The following is a 21,675-nucleotide window of genomic DNA, read 5'->3' as shown; positions in this document are numbered from 1 at the left end:
AATAGTTCATTTATGTGTCTTTCAGGAGTCAGGGTGTCTTGTATAATCACTCCCAGGTCTTTCTCTTCATTCTTTTTCATTATAATCTCTTCTCCCATTTCATATTTTCACATAGGTTTTGTATTACTTTACTTATTTCCATTACATGGCATTTCCTGGTATTAAATTCTAATTTTCACTTTTGTCTCTGGTTCCAAATCTTGTCAATATCTTTCAGCAATTCACCAAATCCTGTGGTACTCCACTGGTAATTGTGTTCCAGCTTGATGGGGTATCTCTTATCATTGTCCTCATTTCCCTATCTGTTGAATAGTCTGTCATTCACTTTAAGATATTTCCCTGTATTCCTCCCATGTGTTCTATTTTCCATATGAGTCTTCTATGTGGTACTCTGTTGAAAGCCTTCTTAATATCTAGATACACCATGTCAACCCATCCATCTCTCCCTTGTACTTTGCCTATCACTCTTGTATAAAAGTTTAGTATATTTGTTATGCATGATCTTCCTTTCTTGAAACCAAATTGGGAGTTATTTATTATTTCCTTTCCCTCCAGATATTCTAACCTTTTTTCTTTGATAAGAATTTCACAGATCTTTCCCACAACACTAGTTAGTGTCACTGGTCTATAATTTAGGGTCTCTGTCTTTTTTTTACTCCTTTGTATATTGGGACTGGGACTTTATTTGCTCTCTTCCACTCCTTTGGTAGCTTCCCATCCATTAGAAAATTACTGATTACATCCCGAATTGGTTCCACCAGTTATTCTATACATTCTCTCAGTGTCCATCCTGACACTCCATCTGGCCCTATTGCCTTTCTTACATCCACCTTTTCTAGTAATTCTCTAATTTTCTGTTTTTCTACCACGATGTTTCTTAAATCCTTCCTGTGTTGCTTGGCTGCTTTGCTCTATGAACTCTCCCTCTTCATAAAATACTCATTTAAAGCTCACATTCATAAGTTCACTAATTTTTTCCGGTGTTTCATACATCCTATTTTCCTTGATTAACATAGTGATGGTCTCTGTCATTTTTTCATTTATATACTTATAAAAAAGCTATCACATCTGTTCGCTACATCCTTATCCTTTACAAAATTTCTCTCCTCTTCCTTTCTTATCCTAATGTATTCATGATGTGCCTCTTTATACTGGCTTCCTATTTGCTTCATTGCATTGCTTCTTTATTTTTTTTCCAAGCTGCATCCTTACATTTTAAAAAGACAAACTTATAGAATAAAGTAAATAAAGACAAATCAAATGATCACCTATAGTTTTATCTTCTGCTTTTTAGTATTCATAACTTGTGTGCCTTATGCAATATGTATCTCTGATTTAGTTATGAAAATATATTTTCACAAATTTGTCTCAAACTTATCAGTAAAAAAACTGTTTTCTCCAGGTATATTACTTTGCACAAAAAGAAGCAACAGACCTACCAGCAGATGCCAGTATCAAGGACAACACACCACCAAGGAAAAAGAAGAAAAAACATCGTCTCTGGTCTATGCATTGTAGAAAAATTCAGGTAACATTGAATTGCATATCTTACAGATACAATATATGTGTCAATTTGCATTTTTAAATTGTTTATTTTGGAAGTCACTTGTATTTACTGTATTTGACAACATATAGGAATTATGGACTTATAAAATGCACCTCCATTTTAGCGGTCAAAATTCAGGAAAAAAAGTTTTTAGTATATTTAAACAGCATATACTGTTAAAAGCAATCTAGCATCACATTACAAAAGCAGCAAACAGGGGCGCTGCAAAAACAATGTCATATTCAAATTTTGGCCAATGTGGAGCTGGCAATGAAGATTATGTTTAACTTTCCTTGTGCTCTTCAGTTGGTCTTGCTGTCACCAGACATGTAATTTTTTCCATGGGTGGTGGCCCAAAAGCCCTTGCTGCTGCTTTATTGCCATGCTCCTTGGCATAATCTACCACTTGTAGTTTGTAGGAGATTGTGTTGCTTGATCTTTTTTCTCTTGCTGCCATAATGGTGAGGATGTCGATGTATTTTGTTATGATCCAGTCGGATAGGATGTAGAGTTGGGAGATAGCCTTTGCAATAGCCTCCAGTTGTTAATTTTTCACTTTTGTTGTTGCTGACATCTATTTTTTTTTTTTTTTTTTTTTTTTTTTCATAATCAACTTTTATCTATTTTCTCCTTTTCTTTCACTGTCAAGTTTATAATCATGAACTTAATGTTACTCATCACTGTCAGATGGCATAGAGTCAGGGTTCTCGTCAGCTGATATTTGTAAATACATGTAACAGCCTCACAGGTTAGATTACTTCCAGTTTCATGATAATTCATTGTTAAAGTAATAATACTGGTAATAATAACAATACCAGCAATAAAATAATGATGTATGCAATTAGGGTAAAAGTACTGATCATGAGCTAGGTTAGTGAGCGTCAGGGAAAAGATTAGCCAACAGGAGGATTCAGCTTCACTTATTAGACCCAGGGTGATTTTTTTTTTAGCCAAATTTTTGGGAAAAAGGTGCGTCGTATATGCTGTCAAATACAATGTATGATGAACATTTTTGGTCAGAGAAGTCTCAAGATTTAATCATAGAAAACTTTTTTCATATCATAGTGAACTATGTATATGAGACGCTCAATACAGGCTTGCTGAAGTATTAATATATATATATATATATATATATATATATATATATATATATATATATATATATATATATATATATATATATATATATATACACAGTGGTACCTCTAGATGCGAAAGCTTCTGTATACAAAAATTTATTTTATGAAATGATATGTGAAGATTTTTTCGCTTCATATTACAAAATATTACTCAGCATAAGAAAGATACAAAACAAAACTCGAAAGTCTTGCATACGGAAAATAAAAAAATTCTCGCCATTTAGAAACTGAAAAAAAAATAAATAAATAAATACCGTATTTTAAGGCTTGCAAGACACTGCATCTTGGAAGACACACCTTAATATTTGAAAGGAATTTCTGAGAAAAAAAGTCATTTTCATACAAGAACACATTCACCATATACCTGACTGCTGAACACAAAAACATCAGAAGCAAGGAGTCTGCAAGACACTATTGTTTCACCACTCATTACAAATTTGCTGGAGCACTCACCACAAATTTAAAACTATGTAAATAAAAACACCATAGGCAAATATGTATACACAGTGAAACAGTCCATCTCTTCTTGTTTTAGTGGCGGGCGACGGCATGTTTTGGACGTATTGTTGACATTATGGAATCACTTGTTCGATCGCCGAAACCGAACGCGTCAGTGCTACAGTTTCTATTTATTTTATTTTGCAATCATGCTTCACAGACTTTTATCATTCTGAATATAATTCACAAGTGGAGTATATATATATATATATATATATATATATATATATATATATATATATATATATATATATATATATATATATATATATATATATATATATATATATATATATATATATATATATATATATATATATATATATATATATATATACAGTAAAGTCCCGGTTACGCCGGTCTCGAGTTACGTCAAACTCGTAGTTACGTCAGTCCACTATAAGGCAATTTAAGATTAAAAATTGAAAATTTATAAATCGTAAAGTGGGATTTATTGTTATTGTTGGTGGTTGCCCGCCACACCGCCCGCCTCACGCTTGAATACAATAACACCCTGCCTCAGTTCCACCACACCATCGCCCCTGGCAAGAGTGTTATCCTACTTCTGCGTTTACTGACTCAAGTTCTTAGTATCTTGCTCAATGGCACCAAAGAGAAAACTTCTTAGTGACAGCAGTGATGCTAAGAAAAGGAAAACCATTATGCTACAAGAAAAAGAGGACATAATTAAAAGACATGAGAAGGAGGCAGCAGCTGTGTGTGAGGGAGGAAGAAGAAAATGGGAAGCCCGTTACCATGACAACGGGAGGTTGACGACCTTGAGGGCTCGCACACCCATCACAACAATAACAACTCCGGAGCCTTCGCCTGGGCCACACGACACTGCAGCTGACTTGCACCGTCTGCGCCTGTCTGCTGATCCCTATTGCCCTTTCCTATTGCATTTCCTGCCCGCTGCCCACGCTTCTACTCCCACCGCACTGCACCACGCTCCCAGCTGTCCCCCTGGGCGTCACAACATTCGACCTGCCCACCCTCCTGGCGGCCTCAGGCGTCCACCCCTCTCGGCCACCTGCAGTCCTTCGTGTTCGTGGCCCTAATCAACAACAAAAACAAACTTGTGTTTCATATTCCTACGTAGTTGTAAATAATATAACAATATAACCTTTAACTTTCCTGAATGACCATAAACAATGATTGGTTGAAAACTCCATAATATGCTTTGAAATGTACGGAAACTCGAGTTACGTACAAAATCGACTTACGTCATGTTTCAGGAACGTAACTCTGACGTAAACTGAGACCTTACTGTATATATATACAGTAAGGTCCCGGGTTACGTCGGTCTTGAGTTACGTCAAACTCGCACTTACGTCAGTCCACTATAAGGCAATTTAAGATTTAAAAAATTGAAAATTTATAAATCGTAAAGCACGCGGTTTACTGTTATTGTTGGCCACCAGGCGTCACTAGTGGTTATCCACCGCACCGCCCACCTCATGCTTGAATACAATAACACTCTACGTACCTCAGTTCCACCACACTGTCGCCCCTGGCAAGAGTTTGCGTTGTTAAGAAGACTAGGAAGTTTCTTACTCTCGAAGTGAAGCTGGATATTATTCACAGACACAATAGAGGTGAGAAAACTAATAGCATTGTTTGCCACCATTGCTTGACTCCATCTACTGTCTACTATTTTCAAGTCAGTAGACTCTATTAAGAAGGCTGGTGAGACCGTATCTTCCTTGCAAGCTAAAAGAACCACCTGCAGTGGATAAAATGGAAAGCCTTGTGGAAATGTGGTACATAAGTTTTGTATGTGGTACAATGATGCGCCTTTTGTTTACATTCCACAGGTTGCCAGCTAGCGTCTTTCCCGCTCCACTCTCCCTCCCTTCATAAATTTAAGATCAACATTATAAAGTTACTTACATACATACATACATTAGTGTACATTATAATGATTTAGTCTTAAATCAAACTGCTTAAATGCTTAGATTCATAATTTTTACTTTCATTAAACCTTTTACTGTACTATGATGCACTCTCGCTTTGTTTACTCTCAATGGAAGTTCAAGTGAGGGGTCAAATTTGTTATAATTGGTTCACTTAACGAAAATTCACACAACAAACATTTTTTTAGGAACGTAACCCATTCGTTAAGCGGGGGTTGCCTGTATATATATATATATATATATATATATATATATATATATATACACAGTGGAGACTCAATACTCCAATGTCTAAATAGTCAAACGCAAAATTTCAACTTAATATTCGCAAAAATACCTATTAGTCGAATGTCCATCCACGTGGCTGTTAAGAAAGGGTCTCTCCCTTCCCGCTGCCCCACGTGCCCCACCGGTCTACCACAGCCAGTTTATCCTTCACTGTTGTAAGTATAACATTGTCCTACGCTTTCTATCTGCATTTAAATTTTTTAAAGGCTTGTTAGTGGTGAGAATAAGCCTACAAGAAAGAATGTAATGACAACCATTGAAAGGAAAAAAGAGATTATTGATAAATATGAGAAAGGAGGAAAAAAGGAGATTATTGATAAATATGAGAAAGAAGGAAGAATAACTGATCTTGCAGCTGAGTACTGTATGGCTAAATCTACAGTAGCCTCAACAGTGAAGAAGACAGCTTATTAAACCTTAAAGTATGGGAAGTTGATTTACTTTCCGTCTGTTACAGCAGGGAAAAATCACACCAGTCAAAAATGCTAAAAGATATTTTTCCTTATTAATGCATATTTCTTTATGTTATTCCGAGTACAACGATGTAGTTTTCAACATGGTATGACCTCTGAGAGCAAAGTTATTGCATATCAAAAAATTCTCACAGAACCCCTGGCAGAACCTGCCACTAAGAAATACCCCCTGAGCTCCGATAACACTGCGCGAGTGCTCTCTCTCTCTCTCTCTCTCTCTCTCTCTCTCTCTCTCTCTCTCTCTCTCTCTCTCTCTCTCTCTCTCTCTCTCTCTCTCTCTCTCTCTCTCTCCTTCCTTTCAGGCATTTGAATTAGATATAAAAGTAGGAACTTTTGCACTTTCATGTCATGAAAATGCGAGCTCAGATATATGAAATGATGTGTAAAACAGGAAAAGAAAAAGAAACCACATATGTATAACAAGTATTGTGGATTTCTATAATAATTGGAATCTGGCAACTCTTATTAGCCATGGGATTCACATGACTTGGCCGACAAACACAGTCCTGTAGAGGCAACCATGGATGACACACACCAGTGCATTGCTGAAGGGGAGTACGTGAGGTTTATGAACATCGCTGTGAGGGTTGATCTCTGTCTCCCAGATCACTATCAGAATCACTACTGGAGTCTTCACTTTATTCTGTCTCAATAAAAAAATCACTGTCTTCATTTTCATCACTGTCCTCAATATCACTACCGAAGTAACACTGACAGAACATCACTTAGAGTACCATTTCCTCCCTCTGAGTCATGGGGTTTGCCAGATGTTGCCTCGAAATGAGAAAAGATGACCTATTGTGAGGGAACATGTCTCAAGGCTCGAGGAGGCGAGCAAGAAAAGATGCCCCAGGACCAATAGTGAGGGGGAGAGATTCAAATGTTTAGCGCGGAAAAATCATGATTCCCAGAACGATCCCCGCCTCTCCGCATGCGACGCTACAATCGTCCTGAAATGATCACCGTACATTAAGGGTTAAAAGAGCTAAGCTTGAGCTTAAGAGAGAGAGAGAGAGAGATACAAGGGGCCCATTTTCTAATGTTCTAGCCAAGGCCGCTGAACACGATCGGACGCAAGGCCACGTACACCAATGATACCACCTTATTCAACCTGTGATGTTTTGGTAACCATAGCATCTAGAGAGTTGCTTGTGGCCAGAACACTATTTGTCCTCACTTGTTTATTGTTTGGTAATTACTACCCTCGAAACTACAGGCAACCCCCGCTTAACAAAGGTTCACACAATGAAATTTCACTACAACAAAGGTTTCATTTTACTACCATCTGCTCGTTTAACGAACACCAAACTTGCTTTAACGAAGTTTTATCCAGGTAATTTTTTCCAAGTTTGAAAGGCCCGCTGCATCGTACAAGTCAACAGGCTTTTGAATACACCAGTGCCTCTCGTGGACAGAATGCGCACCACTCACTGCCCCTGTTCAAAACAATAACAGTGTCAGCAGCAGCTTATCTTCCCTCACTCAATTTACCACCAAAACGCCCTGCAATGTCGCCTAGCGTTGCTAAGAAGACCAGGAAGTCTCTTACTCTCAAAGTCAAGCTGGATATTATTCACAGACACGAGAGAGAGGCGAGAAAACTAATAGCATTGCTCGCCACCATCTTGACTCCATCTACTGTCTCTACTATTTTCAAGTCAGTAGACTCAAGAAGGCTGGTGAGACTGTATCTTCCTTACAAGCTAAAAGAACCACCTGAACTCGTGACTACAATGGATGAAATGGAAAGCCATGTGGAAATGTGGTACATAAGTTTTGTATGTGATACAATGATGCCCCCTTTTGTTTACATTCCACAGGTTGCCGGTTAGTGTCCTTCCCGTTTCACTCTCCCTCCCTTCGTAAATTTAAGATCATCAACATTATAAAGTTATGTACATACATACATTAGTGTACAATATAATGACTTAAATTAAACTGCCTAAATGTTTAACTTAATAATTTTTACTTTCATTAAACCTTTCACTGTACTATGATGCAGTCTCGCATTGTTTACTCTCAATGGAAGTTCAAGTCAGAGATTAAACTTGTTATAATAGGCTCGCTTAACGAAGGTTTTTTTAGGAACATAACCCCTTCGTTAAGCGGGGTTTGTCTGTGTTTATGGTAAGAAAAATTCACATACGGTATCTGCTCGTGTTTTGTTTACACGCATGGAAAATATGATGGATAATGAATAGAAAATTTACTACATTTATTCCTTTATTAACATCTAATACTTGCTATGGTTACCATGGACATAACTGACAGCTTGAATGCATGATTTGGGCTGGGGAACACCATGCTAACCAAGGAGACTCATTAGTATACTGGCAGCCAGCACGCAGAGAAAAGTTGCCATGTTATGACCAATATGAGCAAAAGTTGTGTTGATTTTCATTCCTGCTTGCTTTAGTGTGATGATACAAGTTTTCTCTGTTTTGCCTATGGTGGTTCCAGTCATGTTTGTCCCTCAGAGGAAAACTGGGATGACTATTGTCTACACTTTGCGATAAATGTGAGGGTGGGAAATTAGTGGGAAACTGGACACCTAGCAACTAGATGTGACCTTGAGTTACTGAAGTAGTGTTGCTACCACATGATCACACATTTATTCCAAGGATGCAGGCATTCACAATTTTGAGATAGGCGAGAGCATGATGAATATATAGCGTTTAGAGTTTAGATGTGTTCATCATGCACTTTAACAGAAGGTTGCAACTTGAACTGCTGACACTGTATACAGTGGTATCTCTAGATACAAGTTTAATTGGTTCCACCCCCTACCTCGTAACTTGAAGGTACTTGTATCATGAGTTTATTAATTCCCATTTAAATTAAATGAAACCTGTTAATCCGTTCCAGCAAGCAGAACAAAATACAAAATACCTTAATTGACCTGAAATAAATATGCAATTAAATTACAAAACATAATTCATTACTAAACATAAGTGTAGGTAATAAATAATAATAACTGAAATATAATGCTGTTTTGTGAGCGCTTACCAGAAGACAGATGATGGCAGACAACGCAGGTAAGCAGAGTAGGTGGAGGATGAAGGATGTCAGGGTAGTAGGCGGAGGATGAGTGATAAGTAACGTGAACTTGAACAGTAGTCACTCCCTTAGCATGTTTTTTACTCTTAATTTATTTTTGTTCCTCGAAATGGTGCAAATAGTCAACGTACTTTGCTCATACTCCTTAGCAAGGTCACTCACATGCACACCACGCTCATGTTTTTCAATTATTTCCTGCTTAATTTCTAAGATCATCATTCATTTCTTATGAGCACTACTATCTTTAGCACTCCCTTTCTTGGGTCTCATGGTTAAATGCACAAAAAAGTAGCACAAAATACGAAAAAACACACAAAAGTCAGAGCAAACATTTATCGGCCACAAGTAATGGTACAATGTACAGATGTGCGGATCACTGCTTTACTACTGAGCATTGATGATGGTGGGCGCTGCTGCTGTTACTGGCTGCTCGTATTTTGGAAAAATGCTTGTGTTATGGGGCATAATTTTTCACAAATTTTTACTTGTATCTTGGAAAACTTGTGTATAGATAGATGCACTTGCATGTAGAGGTACCAATATATATATATATATATATATATATATATATATATATATATATATATATATATATATACATAACCCTCAGCTATCGTGCCCAATTGGGGCTGAAATAGCCGCGCTATAGCTGAAAACACGATAGCCGAATTGATCTTGGCGGGAAGGCGGTTTTGGCCAGTGAGCGCTCAGATATTCCATTACGTCATGGCGGGGTGCGCGATAGCAGGCAACTGAGGTCGCGATAATGAAATATTAGCAGCTTTTCATGGTGCGCAATAGCAGTAAAACGCAATAGCCGAAGTCGCGATAGCCGAGGGTTGACTGTATATATATATATATATATATATATATATATATATATATATATATATATATATATATATATATATATGTGTGTGTGTGTGTGTGTGTGTGTGTTTGTTTTTACATTCATACATGCTTAAGCTATTCCACCACATTCTTTTCAGTCAACAAAGCTATATCATTGGTAAATAGTAGCTAACTTGGATCACATACTCTTTCCTCTCCACTGATTAAACTGAAGCCTCTAGATAACACTCATATTTATTTCCTTTACCTAACTGTCTACAGTATATACAAGAAGAACAACCAGTGACATTACACAACCTTTATGGCAACCTACTGTGACTGAAAAGCACTCAGTTATCACAAACTCTCACACATACCTTACTATTTACCTAGAAACTCTTCACTCCTTCACTCTATACCTTTAGAAGCTTTCAGTCCTTTTCTGGCAATGATATCATACTCCTCTTCAAAGTCCATGAACACTAAAGACTTTTTCTTCCCCCAAACAAATTTCCTCTAATTCCATTACTGTAGGATAATGTGTGTGTGTGTGTGTGTGTGTGTGTGTATGTATGTATATATATATATATATATATATATATATATATATATATATATATATATATATATATATATATATATATATATATATATAATCATTGTTATTATTATCTTGTTATTTTTGTAACAGCTGAAGAAAGATTCTTCAAGCAATCATGTATACAACTATTCCCCTTGTGACCATCCAAACCAGCCCTGTGACCAAAATTGTGCTTGTGTTATGACACAGAACTTCTGTGAAAAATTCTGTAACTGCAGTCCAGACTGTGAGTATATTCATTCATTTATTATTATTTTTATTTGTTTATATATTTATTGATTTATTTTTTAAGTTGGATGAAGTTATTGAAATTTTATTGTATATGGTGGTGCAGCCTCAACATACAGACTTTGACATAACTTCTTGAAAAGCTTGAAAATAGCAAAAAAAAATACAAGACAGTTTTGATTAGGAGAGATTAGGAGGGTAGAAAGGAACAGCCTACAACTAGAATGTCATTGAAGTTTTGATGTTATGATACTTCAGACTTATGAATGTAAAATGTATTTAATGTTCTAAGAATGTTGCTTAGCATAGAGAAAGTCACAATGTCAGGCATTAATTCTGTTCTTCAGGTCAGAACCGGTTCCCTGGATGTAGATGCAAGGCATCCTGTAACACTAAGCAATGCCCATGTTTTCTGGCTGTGCGGGAGTGTGACCCTGACCTCTGTGTTACTTGTGGAGCCCATGAATTCTCTATCAACAAAATCACCTGCAAGAATGTTTCAGTTCAGAGAGGATTACGTAAGTTCCCATTCAATAAAGTATTCAGGCCATATAAAAAATTTCCTTATCTAACTAAGCTTCTGAAATGATTCACGGTTATTGATCAATCTGTGTATTACCATTTTCTTACTTTATATATATATATATATATATATATATATATATATATATATATATATATATATATATATATATATATATATATAAAGCATATTTCAAATTTGTATAAATAAACCTTTGTCATGATAGCAATTTGGTAAGATACATTGCCAGGTTTTGTTTTGCTTTTATGTGTTTTTTGTTTTAGTTCAACTTTGTCTCAAAATATTCTAGGTTCAATATGCAGCCTCAAATCAGAAGCCCCTTTTCATTAAAAATAATAAAATAAGGAAATAATATGTTATGATAATGGTAATAATCATGTGCATTAAGAACTAGTTTTACACGTCTCATTTGAATGCAGCCATCATTAACATGTTAAATCAAAATAACCAGTCTTAGAATAGTTCTGCATGAATATTGCAGGCATAATTATTAGACCTTATATAGTTAAAACTGGACAGAAATTGTAAGAATTGAGTGATATTCGTAAGTCAAATTAAATGAAACTTGGTTTTATATTATGTGATAAAGTTTTATTCTTTCACTACAGATAAACACCTCCTTATGGCTCCATCTGATGTAGCAGGCTGGGGTATTTATCTCAAGGGTTCTGCTCAGAAGAATGAATTCATATCAGAATACTGTGGTGAAATAATCTCCCAAGACGAAGCTGATCGTCGTGGGAAAGTGTACGACAAGTACATGTGCTCCTTTTTGTTCAACCTCAATAATGGTAAGTTTTCTGAGTTTGAATCTCAGAATTACTACTTCAGTTTGTGACACTAATGTGCTCCTGGATTACCTGAAAATACTCACTCTGTAAAAAATTGTATCCCTGAGCACAATTTGCATATAGGTTGCTCATTTTTACCATTTGTATTTTAGAGTCAGGCTTTCCTTTCTAAGTCATACTTGTACAGGCAAGAATTGAAAGCTATGCTATCCAAAAATCTTTCTCTCATTCTGAATGGTGAAATGCGTGGAATTACGTGGGCTGTATTTGTTTTACTGTTTGCGGAGAATAGGGAATAAGAGTGAGAGATTGACTTTTATGATGTGTTCAAGGCAGAAACTGAAGGTAAATATCAAGGAAAGGAAAGTGGCAGTATTTTAGAGGAATTGCTGGCATAACTATATACTATTTATATAGAGTATCTTTTCCTCAACAGGAAGATTCTTAAGCAAGTAGTATCTATTCAAAGCCATCTTATTGATCTGCTTCTGGAAAGGTTAATGCACTGGCTACAGCCTTTCTTGGTTATCATCTGTAGATATTGGTGAAAACTTTGTTATTGCCATAGATGATAGAGTCTGGTTAGGAAACTCCCATCTTAAGGGATACCTCAATAGTACATTGTATAGGCTGGAGCCAACAGTGATTCACAATCATTGTGTATTTACCTAGTTATATTTACTTAGTTGTAGTTTTACAGGGCCTGGGCTTTACGCTCGTGTGGCCCCATCTCCATATCTACACTTATCCAATTTTTCTTTAAAACTATGCACACTTGTTGCTGACACCACTTCTTCACTCAGACTGTTCCAAGTCTCAACACATCTTTGCAGGAAACTATATTTTTTAACATCTCTCAGACATCTTTTCTTCCTCAGTTTTTTACTATGCGATCTTGTGGTTCGAATGTCATATTCTTCTCTTGGGATCAGTTTCTCATTTTCCACTTGGTCCATTCCGTAGATCAATTTATAAACTTGTATTAGATCCCCTCTCTCCCTTCTCTGTTCCAGGGTTGGTAGATCCATAGCCTCTCCTCATATGTCATCCCTTCAAATTCTGGAACCATTCTTGTAGCCATTTTTTGTGTCTCTCCAACTTCCTTATGTGTTTCTTTTTATGGGGGGTCCACACAACTCCTGCATATTCCAATCTGGGTCTTATTATAGTACTTATCAATTTCTTCATCATTTCTTTGTCCATGTAGTGAAATGCTACTAAAATATTCCTTAGCAAATTATATGTTTCTCTGAAAATTCTGTGTGTGTGTGTGTGTGTGTGTGTGTGTGTGTGTGTGTGTGTGTGTGTGTGTGTGTGTGTGTGTGTGTGTATTACTGCATTCAAGTGGTGCTCATAGTGACCTGTCTCCATATCTACTTTTATCTAACTTTTCCTTATATTTGCACACATTTTCTGCTGCAACAATCTCTTCACAATTTTTTTCAGATGTCCACCATCCTGTGTGGAAAACTAAAATTTTTAATGTTCCTCAAATACTGACTTTTCATGATCTTGGAGTGTCCTCTCAATGATACCAGGCCTCATCTATCTATCTTTTCCATGCAATTTTACTAACATAGATCGTTATTAGCCTCTTTCCCGTCTATCCTTTAAAGTCGATAGTTCCATTTCCTTCATTCTTTCTTCATAGGGAAGATCCTTTATTTCTGGCACCATCTTTGTAGCAGTCCTTTGGATTTTCTCTAGTTTCCTGGTGTCCTTCTACCTGTATGGTGACTACACCCCTGTTGCATATTCTAATCTAAGTCTTATCCTAGGGGTTATGATCTTTTTCATCATACTCTAATCCATGTAATTTAACACCACCCTGATAATTGTTAGTGTCTTGTATGTTGAAGCAAATAACCCATTTATGTGCCTTTCTGGAGTCATGGTGTCTTTTATAATCACTCCCAGGTCTCTCTCTCTCCACTCCTTTTCATCATAATCATTTCTGCCATTTTGTGTTACCACATAGGTCTTTTATTACTTTTACCCATTTCTATTACATGGCATTTCCTGGTATTAAATTAATTTCGACATTTGTCTCCATTCCCAGATCTTTGATGTTCCTTACTGCTTTCAGAAAATTAGCATGGTCTGTAAACAAATTTATGTAGCTATATATGTAGTCAAATCCTCTTGTATGTCTTTAATATATACAGGGTGGGGCAAGTCAACTGGCTGAGTTTTGATAGGCTATTAGGAAAAGTAAAACAATACTTACAGAATTATTTGTTGTTTTATTCGAATCAGTATACAATGCCGTTTGTGTGATCACTTTTTGAAGATGGCATCAGGAAGATGTAGCGATGCACTGTTGAAGGTGGTCTGAAGTTTTCGGCTGCTCTTCAGCACATCTCAAGGGGTATTGCAGTGATTTCCTCCCAAATTCGCATCTTCAATTTTTCCAAATTGAGTGGCCGACTTCTGAACACTTTTTCCATGAGATATCCCCACAGGAAAAAGTCGCAAATGCTCAAATCAGGTGAGCGTGGGGGCCACTCGACATCACCCCTCTAAGAGACGAGGCGTGCTGGGAACATCTGTCGCAATTTAACCATTGCAACTTAAACAGTTAAGTGAGAAAACAAATCTGGGAGACATCTGGTTCCAACAAGATGGAGCAACAGCCCACACTGCTCAAGTTGCAATGGTCAAATTGTGACAGATGTTCCCAGCATGCCTCGACTCTCGTAGGGGTGATGTCGAGTGGCCCCCACGCTCACCTGATTTGAGCATTTGTGACTTTTTCCTGTGGGGATATCTCAAGGAGAAAGTGTTCAGAAGTCGGCCACACAATTTGGAAGAATTGAAGATGCGAATTCCGGAGGAAATCGCTGCAATACCCCTTGAGATGTGCTGAAGAGCAGCCGAAGACTTCAGACATCGCTTTCAACAGTGTATCACTACAGATGGCCACCATCTTCCTGATGCCATCTTCAAAAAGTTATCACACAAACGGCATTGTATACTGATTCAAATAAAGCAACAAATAATTCTGTAAGTATTTTACTTTTCCTAATAGCCTATCAAAACTCAGGCATTTGATTTACCCCACCCTGTATTTGGAATATAATTGGTGCTAGCACTGAATCTTGTGGTATGCCACTAGTGACTGTGGTTCAGGTTGATGGGATGTCTCTTATCATTGTCCTCATTTCCAAATCTGTTAAGTAGTCCATCATCCAATTTAAGATATTTCCCTGTATTCCTCCAATGCATCAATTTATTTTTCATAGGATTCTTCTGTGTGGTACTCTGTCAAAAGCCTTTTTAATATTTAAATACATGTCATCCCATACATGATTGATTGATTGATTGCATCCCATCCATCTCTCCCTTATACTTCATCTATTACTCTTGTATAAAAGCTTAGTAAATTTGTTATGCATGATCTTCCTTTTCTAAAATGAAATTGGGGGTTATTTATAATTTAATTTTCCTCGAGATAATCTAACCATTTTTCTTTAATTACAATTTCACTGATCTTTCCCACAACACTAGTCAGTGACACTGGTCTATAATTGAAGGACTTCGTCTTTTTTCCTTTTTTTGTCCTTTGTGTATTAGGACTATATTTGCTCTTTTCTATTCCTTTGGTACCTTCCCTTCCATTAGAGAGCTGATCACATTCCAAATTGGTTCCACCAGTTGTTCTCTACATTCTCTATGCCCATCCTGACACTCCATCTGTGTGTTTGTATGTGTATTTGCTTCAAGATTTATGTTGTATGTTCTTATAAGATTAAATTTGTATTTAGAATCTTTTGACAGTGTCAGCTGATGTCTCTTCATTTCAGATTTTGTTGTGGACGCAACTCGGAAAGGAAACAAAATTCGGTTTGCTAACCATTCAATCAACCCTAACTGCTATGCCAAAGTTATGATGGTGAATGGTGACCATCGTATAGGAATATTTGCCAAGAGACACATTCAGTCAGGAGAAGAACTCTTCTTTGATTACAGGTATGATATATTCCCTAATAATAGTGATTTCTTCTGCAGGTAAATGGAAATTATCATTTAAATTTTATATTCATAAGTGAATTTCATTGTATAAAGAGAGAATTGCAGTTATTCAAATACAGTGAAACCTCTTTTCAAGCAAATCAGTTTTTCAACTAATATCTGAGCTCATAATTTTGCTGTACCTTATTTTAGGTCTTGAACAAAGTTGCCTGATTTAAAACACTAAAAGATAAGTAAAAGCTCATGCTTATTATTAAGTTATAGTATCTCAAATCTTTTAAGTAAATTAAATGCTGTCCTGTTCAAGAGCCTTGATGTAAACAATTAATTTTGTGACGAGTAATCCTGAGCCACCTGTCTGTCTCACACTGACCCACACCACTATCATTACTGCACAACTACATATTCCTAAAAGCAGGATGTTCAAGTGTTATGATCACCTTCAGTTTGGCAGTAAGAGTATTGGTTCATTCACCAGATTAGTGACAAAGAGAATACCTGGGCACACTTAACAGTATCTCCTAATTAGTTTTGTGTCACAAATTTCATTCAATACATATGTCCTATCTGGATTAATAATTTCTGAGCTGGAGATGTAGAGTGGTCATCTTAGCAATGGGAAAGTCTGTCTTTAGACATGATGGACTGGTGTCTGAGAATGGATTTATTCATTTTACAGTGGACCCTCAGTCCACTTTGGCTGTTCCAGGACCTAATTGGTTGAGTTCCAAAGCTTTTTTTCCACCGAAGAAATAATATAAATAATATTAATCTGTTCCAAGACCTCAGATTCTTACCTAAGTAAATTGGGTGGCAAGTTTTATAGAGTACGTAGATGTTGGTGAGGGAGTTACATAGTTATTAGTTAAAACATTTAGGGCCAATCCTTAGATGGGCACCACCAATTTCACCAACATAGACAGAACACAGAAAAATGTTGTTTTTCTCACAACTGCAGCTGGACTGGGGATGTGCACTGGTATCTGGCATACCGGAATACTGGTATTTTGCTTAAGTTTTATTGGTATTACTGGTATCAGAAAGGGACAATGGTGGTGGCAGGGAAGGAAAGGCCAGAGCTCTGTTTACAACCATGTGTGCAGCTGTTAATTTACCAGATATTATCACCTTTGGTGCTGTTGTAAGTTTCTAAATGAAAAACTTGACAGAAAATTGGAGAATGTTATTCTCAAGACTGCAGCAGCACAACTGGCAGGGGGGGTGAGGGAGAGGCAAGGGAGCCTTTGTTTACAACTAAATTTGTGGACATTTGACTACCAGGTATTTTTTCAAGTGTTAAATTGAACTTTTGCATTCAAGTATTGAAAAGTTTGACTATTAAGACGTTCAAATATTGAGTCTCCACTGTAATCTGAGATATGAGCTATTGCTCAGTCGATTTTTTGCTTTGACTTGCGTGCTGAAATTCAAGTTATGAGCCAGCTCCAGATACGCTGCCACTATTTGATGCAGTGACGCCCCAGCATCCAACACATGCGTTCAGTTGAATTCCGCCTTTCATTGTGGAAATATTTCTCGTGTTGTGTGCAATTAAACAGCAGCTAAATTTCTTTTGACCATTGGTTCTAAGCAAGTGGTTCTATGTAATGACCCATGCCAAACTCTATTTTGAAACATTCTGAAAAGGAGGAGGAAACAAGCCTTCTTGGACAGCTACTTTGTGAAATGACCTGCTGACAAAAAAGCAAAGAAGAACATTAAGTTGAAAAAAAATAAATAAATAAAAAATGTAGCAATTAAGTTTAACAATAAATGTAGCCTTAACCCCTAGAGGACGGGCAACGGTGATCGCCGCTAGTCTTGTACTTTTGTATAATGCATTCTATTCTTTTTTTCTCCTCCAAATTTATCACAACTTGTCCTGAGTACTTTTAGTGGTAAATAAGCTTGTCAGATGTTTTTCCATCAACAGGAAGTAAAACATAGTTTGGTCTGTGTCCAAATTCTTAAATGCTAATTGTGGCATTGAATGTGTCCACTGTCCACTCTGTGTGTGAATCTCTCTCTCTCTCTCTCTCTCTCTCTCTCTCTCTCTCTCTCTCTCTCTCTCTCTCTCTCTCTCTCTCTCTCTCTCTCAGGAGGCAGCAGCAGTGTTTTGAGAGAGAGAGAGAGAGAGAGAGAGGAGCATTATCCTCCCCCAAATCCAGTGTTGTGGGAAATAGAAAAAAAAAAAAAAAAAAAAAAGTTAATAAATAATAATAACAATACAATGGTACAGTGGAGACTCAGTACTCAAACTTAATTCCAAATGGCTATTTAAATATCAAAAAGTTTGACTACCGATGCCTATAAATCAGGTAATTCTTCCTAACCTTAGCAAAACCTTTAGTTTCCAAAAATTTCAATGTAAATTTCTTTTTATAAATTTGATTTGTACATACCATAAGTGAAGGCTGGTGATGGATAATGTAGAAGAGGAGGGAAGAAGGAGGGAAGTTGTCCATTGGAAGACAAATGCACCTGTATCTGGTATACAGGAATACCGGTATTTTAGGTTTGATATTACCAGTATCAAAACCGGACAACTGGCGGCAGTGGGGAGGGAGAGGCCAGAGTTTTGTTTATGTTCAAGTACCAGATGTTTTCACCACTAATAAACTTCTTTGGTGCCATTGTACATTTCTAAATGAATAACTAGACAACTTTGTTTACAACCATGTGTGCGGACATTCGACTACTAGGTATTTTTTCGAGTAATAAGTTTAACTTTTGCATCCGAGTATTGAAAAGTTTGACTATTAAGAGATTCGAGTATTGATTCTCCACTGTACCTTGCAATAACAGATACTTTGAGGGCAAGGGGGTGTCCGTTACTTAGAACAGTGTCTGTGAGACCTTTAAACCCAGCACTCCCTTTGCCTTTTTTGGTAATTTATTTTCTATTTTGTACATTTAAACTACATTATTCTATGCTCAATGCTGAAATAAAAATTTATTATTGAAGAAGTGTACAGTAATAAAAAAAAAATTCTTGCCAAGAATAGATGAATCAAAGATATAGCTTCCTCTGTGGTGTAATGGCTGATTCCCATATGGTCCAGTGGCATGCATCCTTAACAAGCATTTAATGACTGCCTGAAGGACCTTGCTGAGGTGATTAAGGAGGGCAGGAAGACTAAGGATCATAATATTGCCTTCTATCTCTAATCCCACTCCTCCTCCTTACCCTCTATATCTGTCTTTTTTTCTGTTTCTATGTAAGTTGGTGTGTTTTTTTTAATTCTAACGAGTTCCACATTGCTCTTAAGTTTTACATAAAAATCAAGGCATGTTTTCTATAATAGTAGATGTGTTCCAGCACGTCAAAAGTCACCCTTGAAAATAGTCTTATAAAAAATTTAAAGTACTACACAAAAGAAATAAAGATAAAATGCTTTTTATTTACCTTTCACTCACCAATTATTCTATCAAATTATGTCCCTCCCGAGGCTAAGAGACAGTAGGGATTTCAGCCCTTACCGTACTCATGATATCCACAAAAAAGACGCTGTAAGGATTTCACTTGTGTTCAGTGGAAAACTTGGGAAGAAACTGTTGTGGTGGCACTACAGTATGGTGCAAACAAAACGTGAACGGATACCGTATCTGTGAATTTTTTTTTACCATAAATAGAATCGAGGGTAGTTATTAACACTGTAACTTTTAATTTACTGGATAACGAAGTACCGTATAAGGAGGACTTACTGTGTATCTCAGTAACCATGACATCCACACTCTTTGGGTTGATTTCAGTTGAGAGTTAGTGGTGGTTACAGTGTGTATTTTTCATTTATTAATTATCTGTAGTTTTAGGGTGGAAAATCTAGTTTACCACGTACCGCACGGCATAGTATAAAAAGTAAGTTCATTAATTAAGCGAGAGCTCATGGTGAATGAAAGTAAATGCAGTCACAAAACAAAACAAACTCTTCCCACCTTCCCACATACCCTCCATGAGGAAACAATGTTGTAACTAACCACTGCAGCCTCTGTTTTCTCTCTTCCCTTTTGCCTACTTCAAACTTCTTTTCTTCTTTGAGTACTGTCTACACCATCTAGTACAGGATTGTTAGTCTGTAAGCTCTTCTGTCATGAATAGAGCAGCCAGACTCCTTCTGGGCAGCTATTTTTGTACACTCCAGCTAATCCCATGAAATACACCCCTGATCTCCAAGATAAATACATTTTAAAATCAGTTATTTATTTTTATATATACACTTGCTATGTTTATATATTTTTATGCATATTTGTTATTTATACTGTTTCTTTACCTGAAAACATGCAAAATGCCTTTTTCTTACCTAAAAATGTGAAAAAAGTTTTATTGAGAGGCTGGAACGAATTAATGGCAGTTTAATTAATTTCAATAAGGAAAACTTGTTTGAATTATTAGCAAAGTGAGATATAAGCTCCATTATGGAACAAATTAAATTTATATCTTGGGCACAGATTTCTATGAAGATCATTTCAGGTTTCAAAACCAAGGTTCCACTGTATGTCTTTGCCATCCCAGCTGAGAATGATCTATCAGTATCCTAAACATAAATCTTATTTATTGATTTTGTCATTTTCTTTTTATGTAACCACAAAAAAACAAAGAATTGATAGAGGATAATATAACTTTGGTTCGTCTTCTCATGACAAGAAACATAAAAAAGTTAATGATCGACTCTAGTTGGTCTTGAGGTCTTGAGTTTAATCTGCTATTGCACTGTCACCATCTGACAAGTTTTGCAAACAGCAGACATTTTTTCATTAGTTTGAAAATACTTTATAGATCAAACTAGAAAGAAAATGGGTGATGTGATTGTTACAACTAATGAACACCACACAGGTGAAGCCAGAAATCTAGTGATTAACAGTCAGACTGAATTGCTGAAATGGGCATATTTTTGTCTTTGGTTATCTTGGCTTGATTTGGCTATTTAGTTATCTGGAAACAAAGTAGAAAATTATTTTTTATTAATATAAACCTTCAAGTTTTGCAGAATAAGTCGAGTTGTTTACATATTTAAAATATTCTAATAACTACAATTCTTTCTTGCAGATATGGACCAACAGAACAATTGAAATTTGTTGGCATTGAAAGAGAAATGGAGTTTCTCTAAGAGAATGCCCTTATGTAGTAAAGTTACATTTTTCAGTCCATGTTTTCTATTGATCTGTAATCATGAACTCTGTGCCCATGTGGTGCACATTTTAGAAACTATTAAATGCAACTGTTGTTCAAGTTGAATGTTCAATAAAACTATAAAATCTATTTATCGTAATAATTAACATGCCTACAGTTTCTGCCACTTGGTACATGCATTCCCTGATATTGTTGCACTAATGGTGATGCATGTGCTTTGTTTAACACACTATTCAACTCACTTGATTAAATGTATATCTTAAAAATATTCTTTCAAGACATCAAACTATTATCTCCCTGAGGTGTCCTGCATCAAAAGAGCTGCTTGCACCAAAACCGAAGAGGAGTCTGTTCAAACTCTGGCAAACTTTCACTAAATGATTCAGGACCATAATGATGTCAGTGTTTCGTGTAATGACATTCACTACAGAAATGTCTTACATCTTGTACTATGGGTTCAGAAATTATGCTGAATTTTAAGTGAGCTTTCAGTTAATGCTGTTCATGGACAGTGAAAGAAACAAACAATATCATAAGTGAAGAATCTGGAGAACTGCCACTAGCCTATTAGTTAAGCTGTAACTTGACAGGATGAGATTGCCTTAATAGACTGATGCATTCCTTGCACTAGTTGAGCTGTTGTTACAGTGTGATATTAGC

The 21,675-nt window shown here is 36.4% G+C and overlaps 1 protein-coding gene across 1 annotated transcript in view; it reads left to right on the top strand.

Moving 5' to 3' along the window:
• The window catches only part of LOC123519778 (histone-lysine N-methyltransferase E(z)-like), a 60,417-nt gene extending 39,273 nt beyond the window's left edge, over positions 1-21,144 (top strand). The window contains exons 10-16 of the mRNA XM_045281285.1: positions 218-271; positions 1,388-1,528; positions 10,440-10,575; positions 10,925-11,095; positions 11,730-11,912; positions 15,716-15,881; positions 20,932-21,144. Of these exons, the coding sequence (XP_045137220.1) occupies positions 218-271; positions 1,388-1,528; positions 10,440-10,575; positions 10,925-11,095; positions 11,730-11,912; positions 15,716-15,881; positions 20,932-20,992 (912 nt within the window). The 3' untranslated portion in view covers positions 20,993-21,144. The remainder of the gene's footprint in view (positions 1-217; positions 272-1,387; positions 1,529-10,439; positions 10,576-10,924; positions 11,096-11,729; positions 11,913-15,715; positions 15,882-20,931) is intronic.
• The last annotated feature ends 531 nt before the right edge of the window (positions 21,145-21,675 follow it).

The sequence above is a fragment of the Portunus trituberculatus genome, chromosome 46 (genome assembly GCF_017591435.1).
Source record: "Portunus trituberculatus isolate SZX2019 chromosome 46, ASM1759143v1, whole genome shotgun sequence".
NCBI lineage: Eukaryota > Metazoa > Arthropoda > Malacostraca > Decapoda > Portunidae > Portunus > Portunus trituberculatus.
Note: the sequence above shows the minus strand (reverse complement) of the source record. Positions and strands in the feature narration are given on the sequence as shown.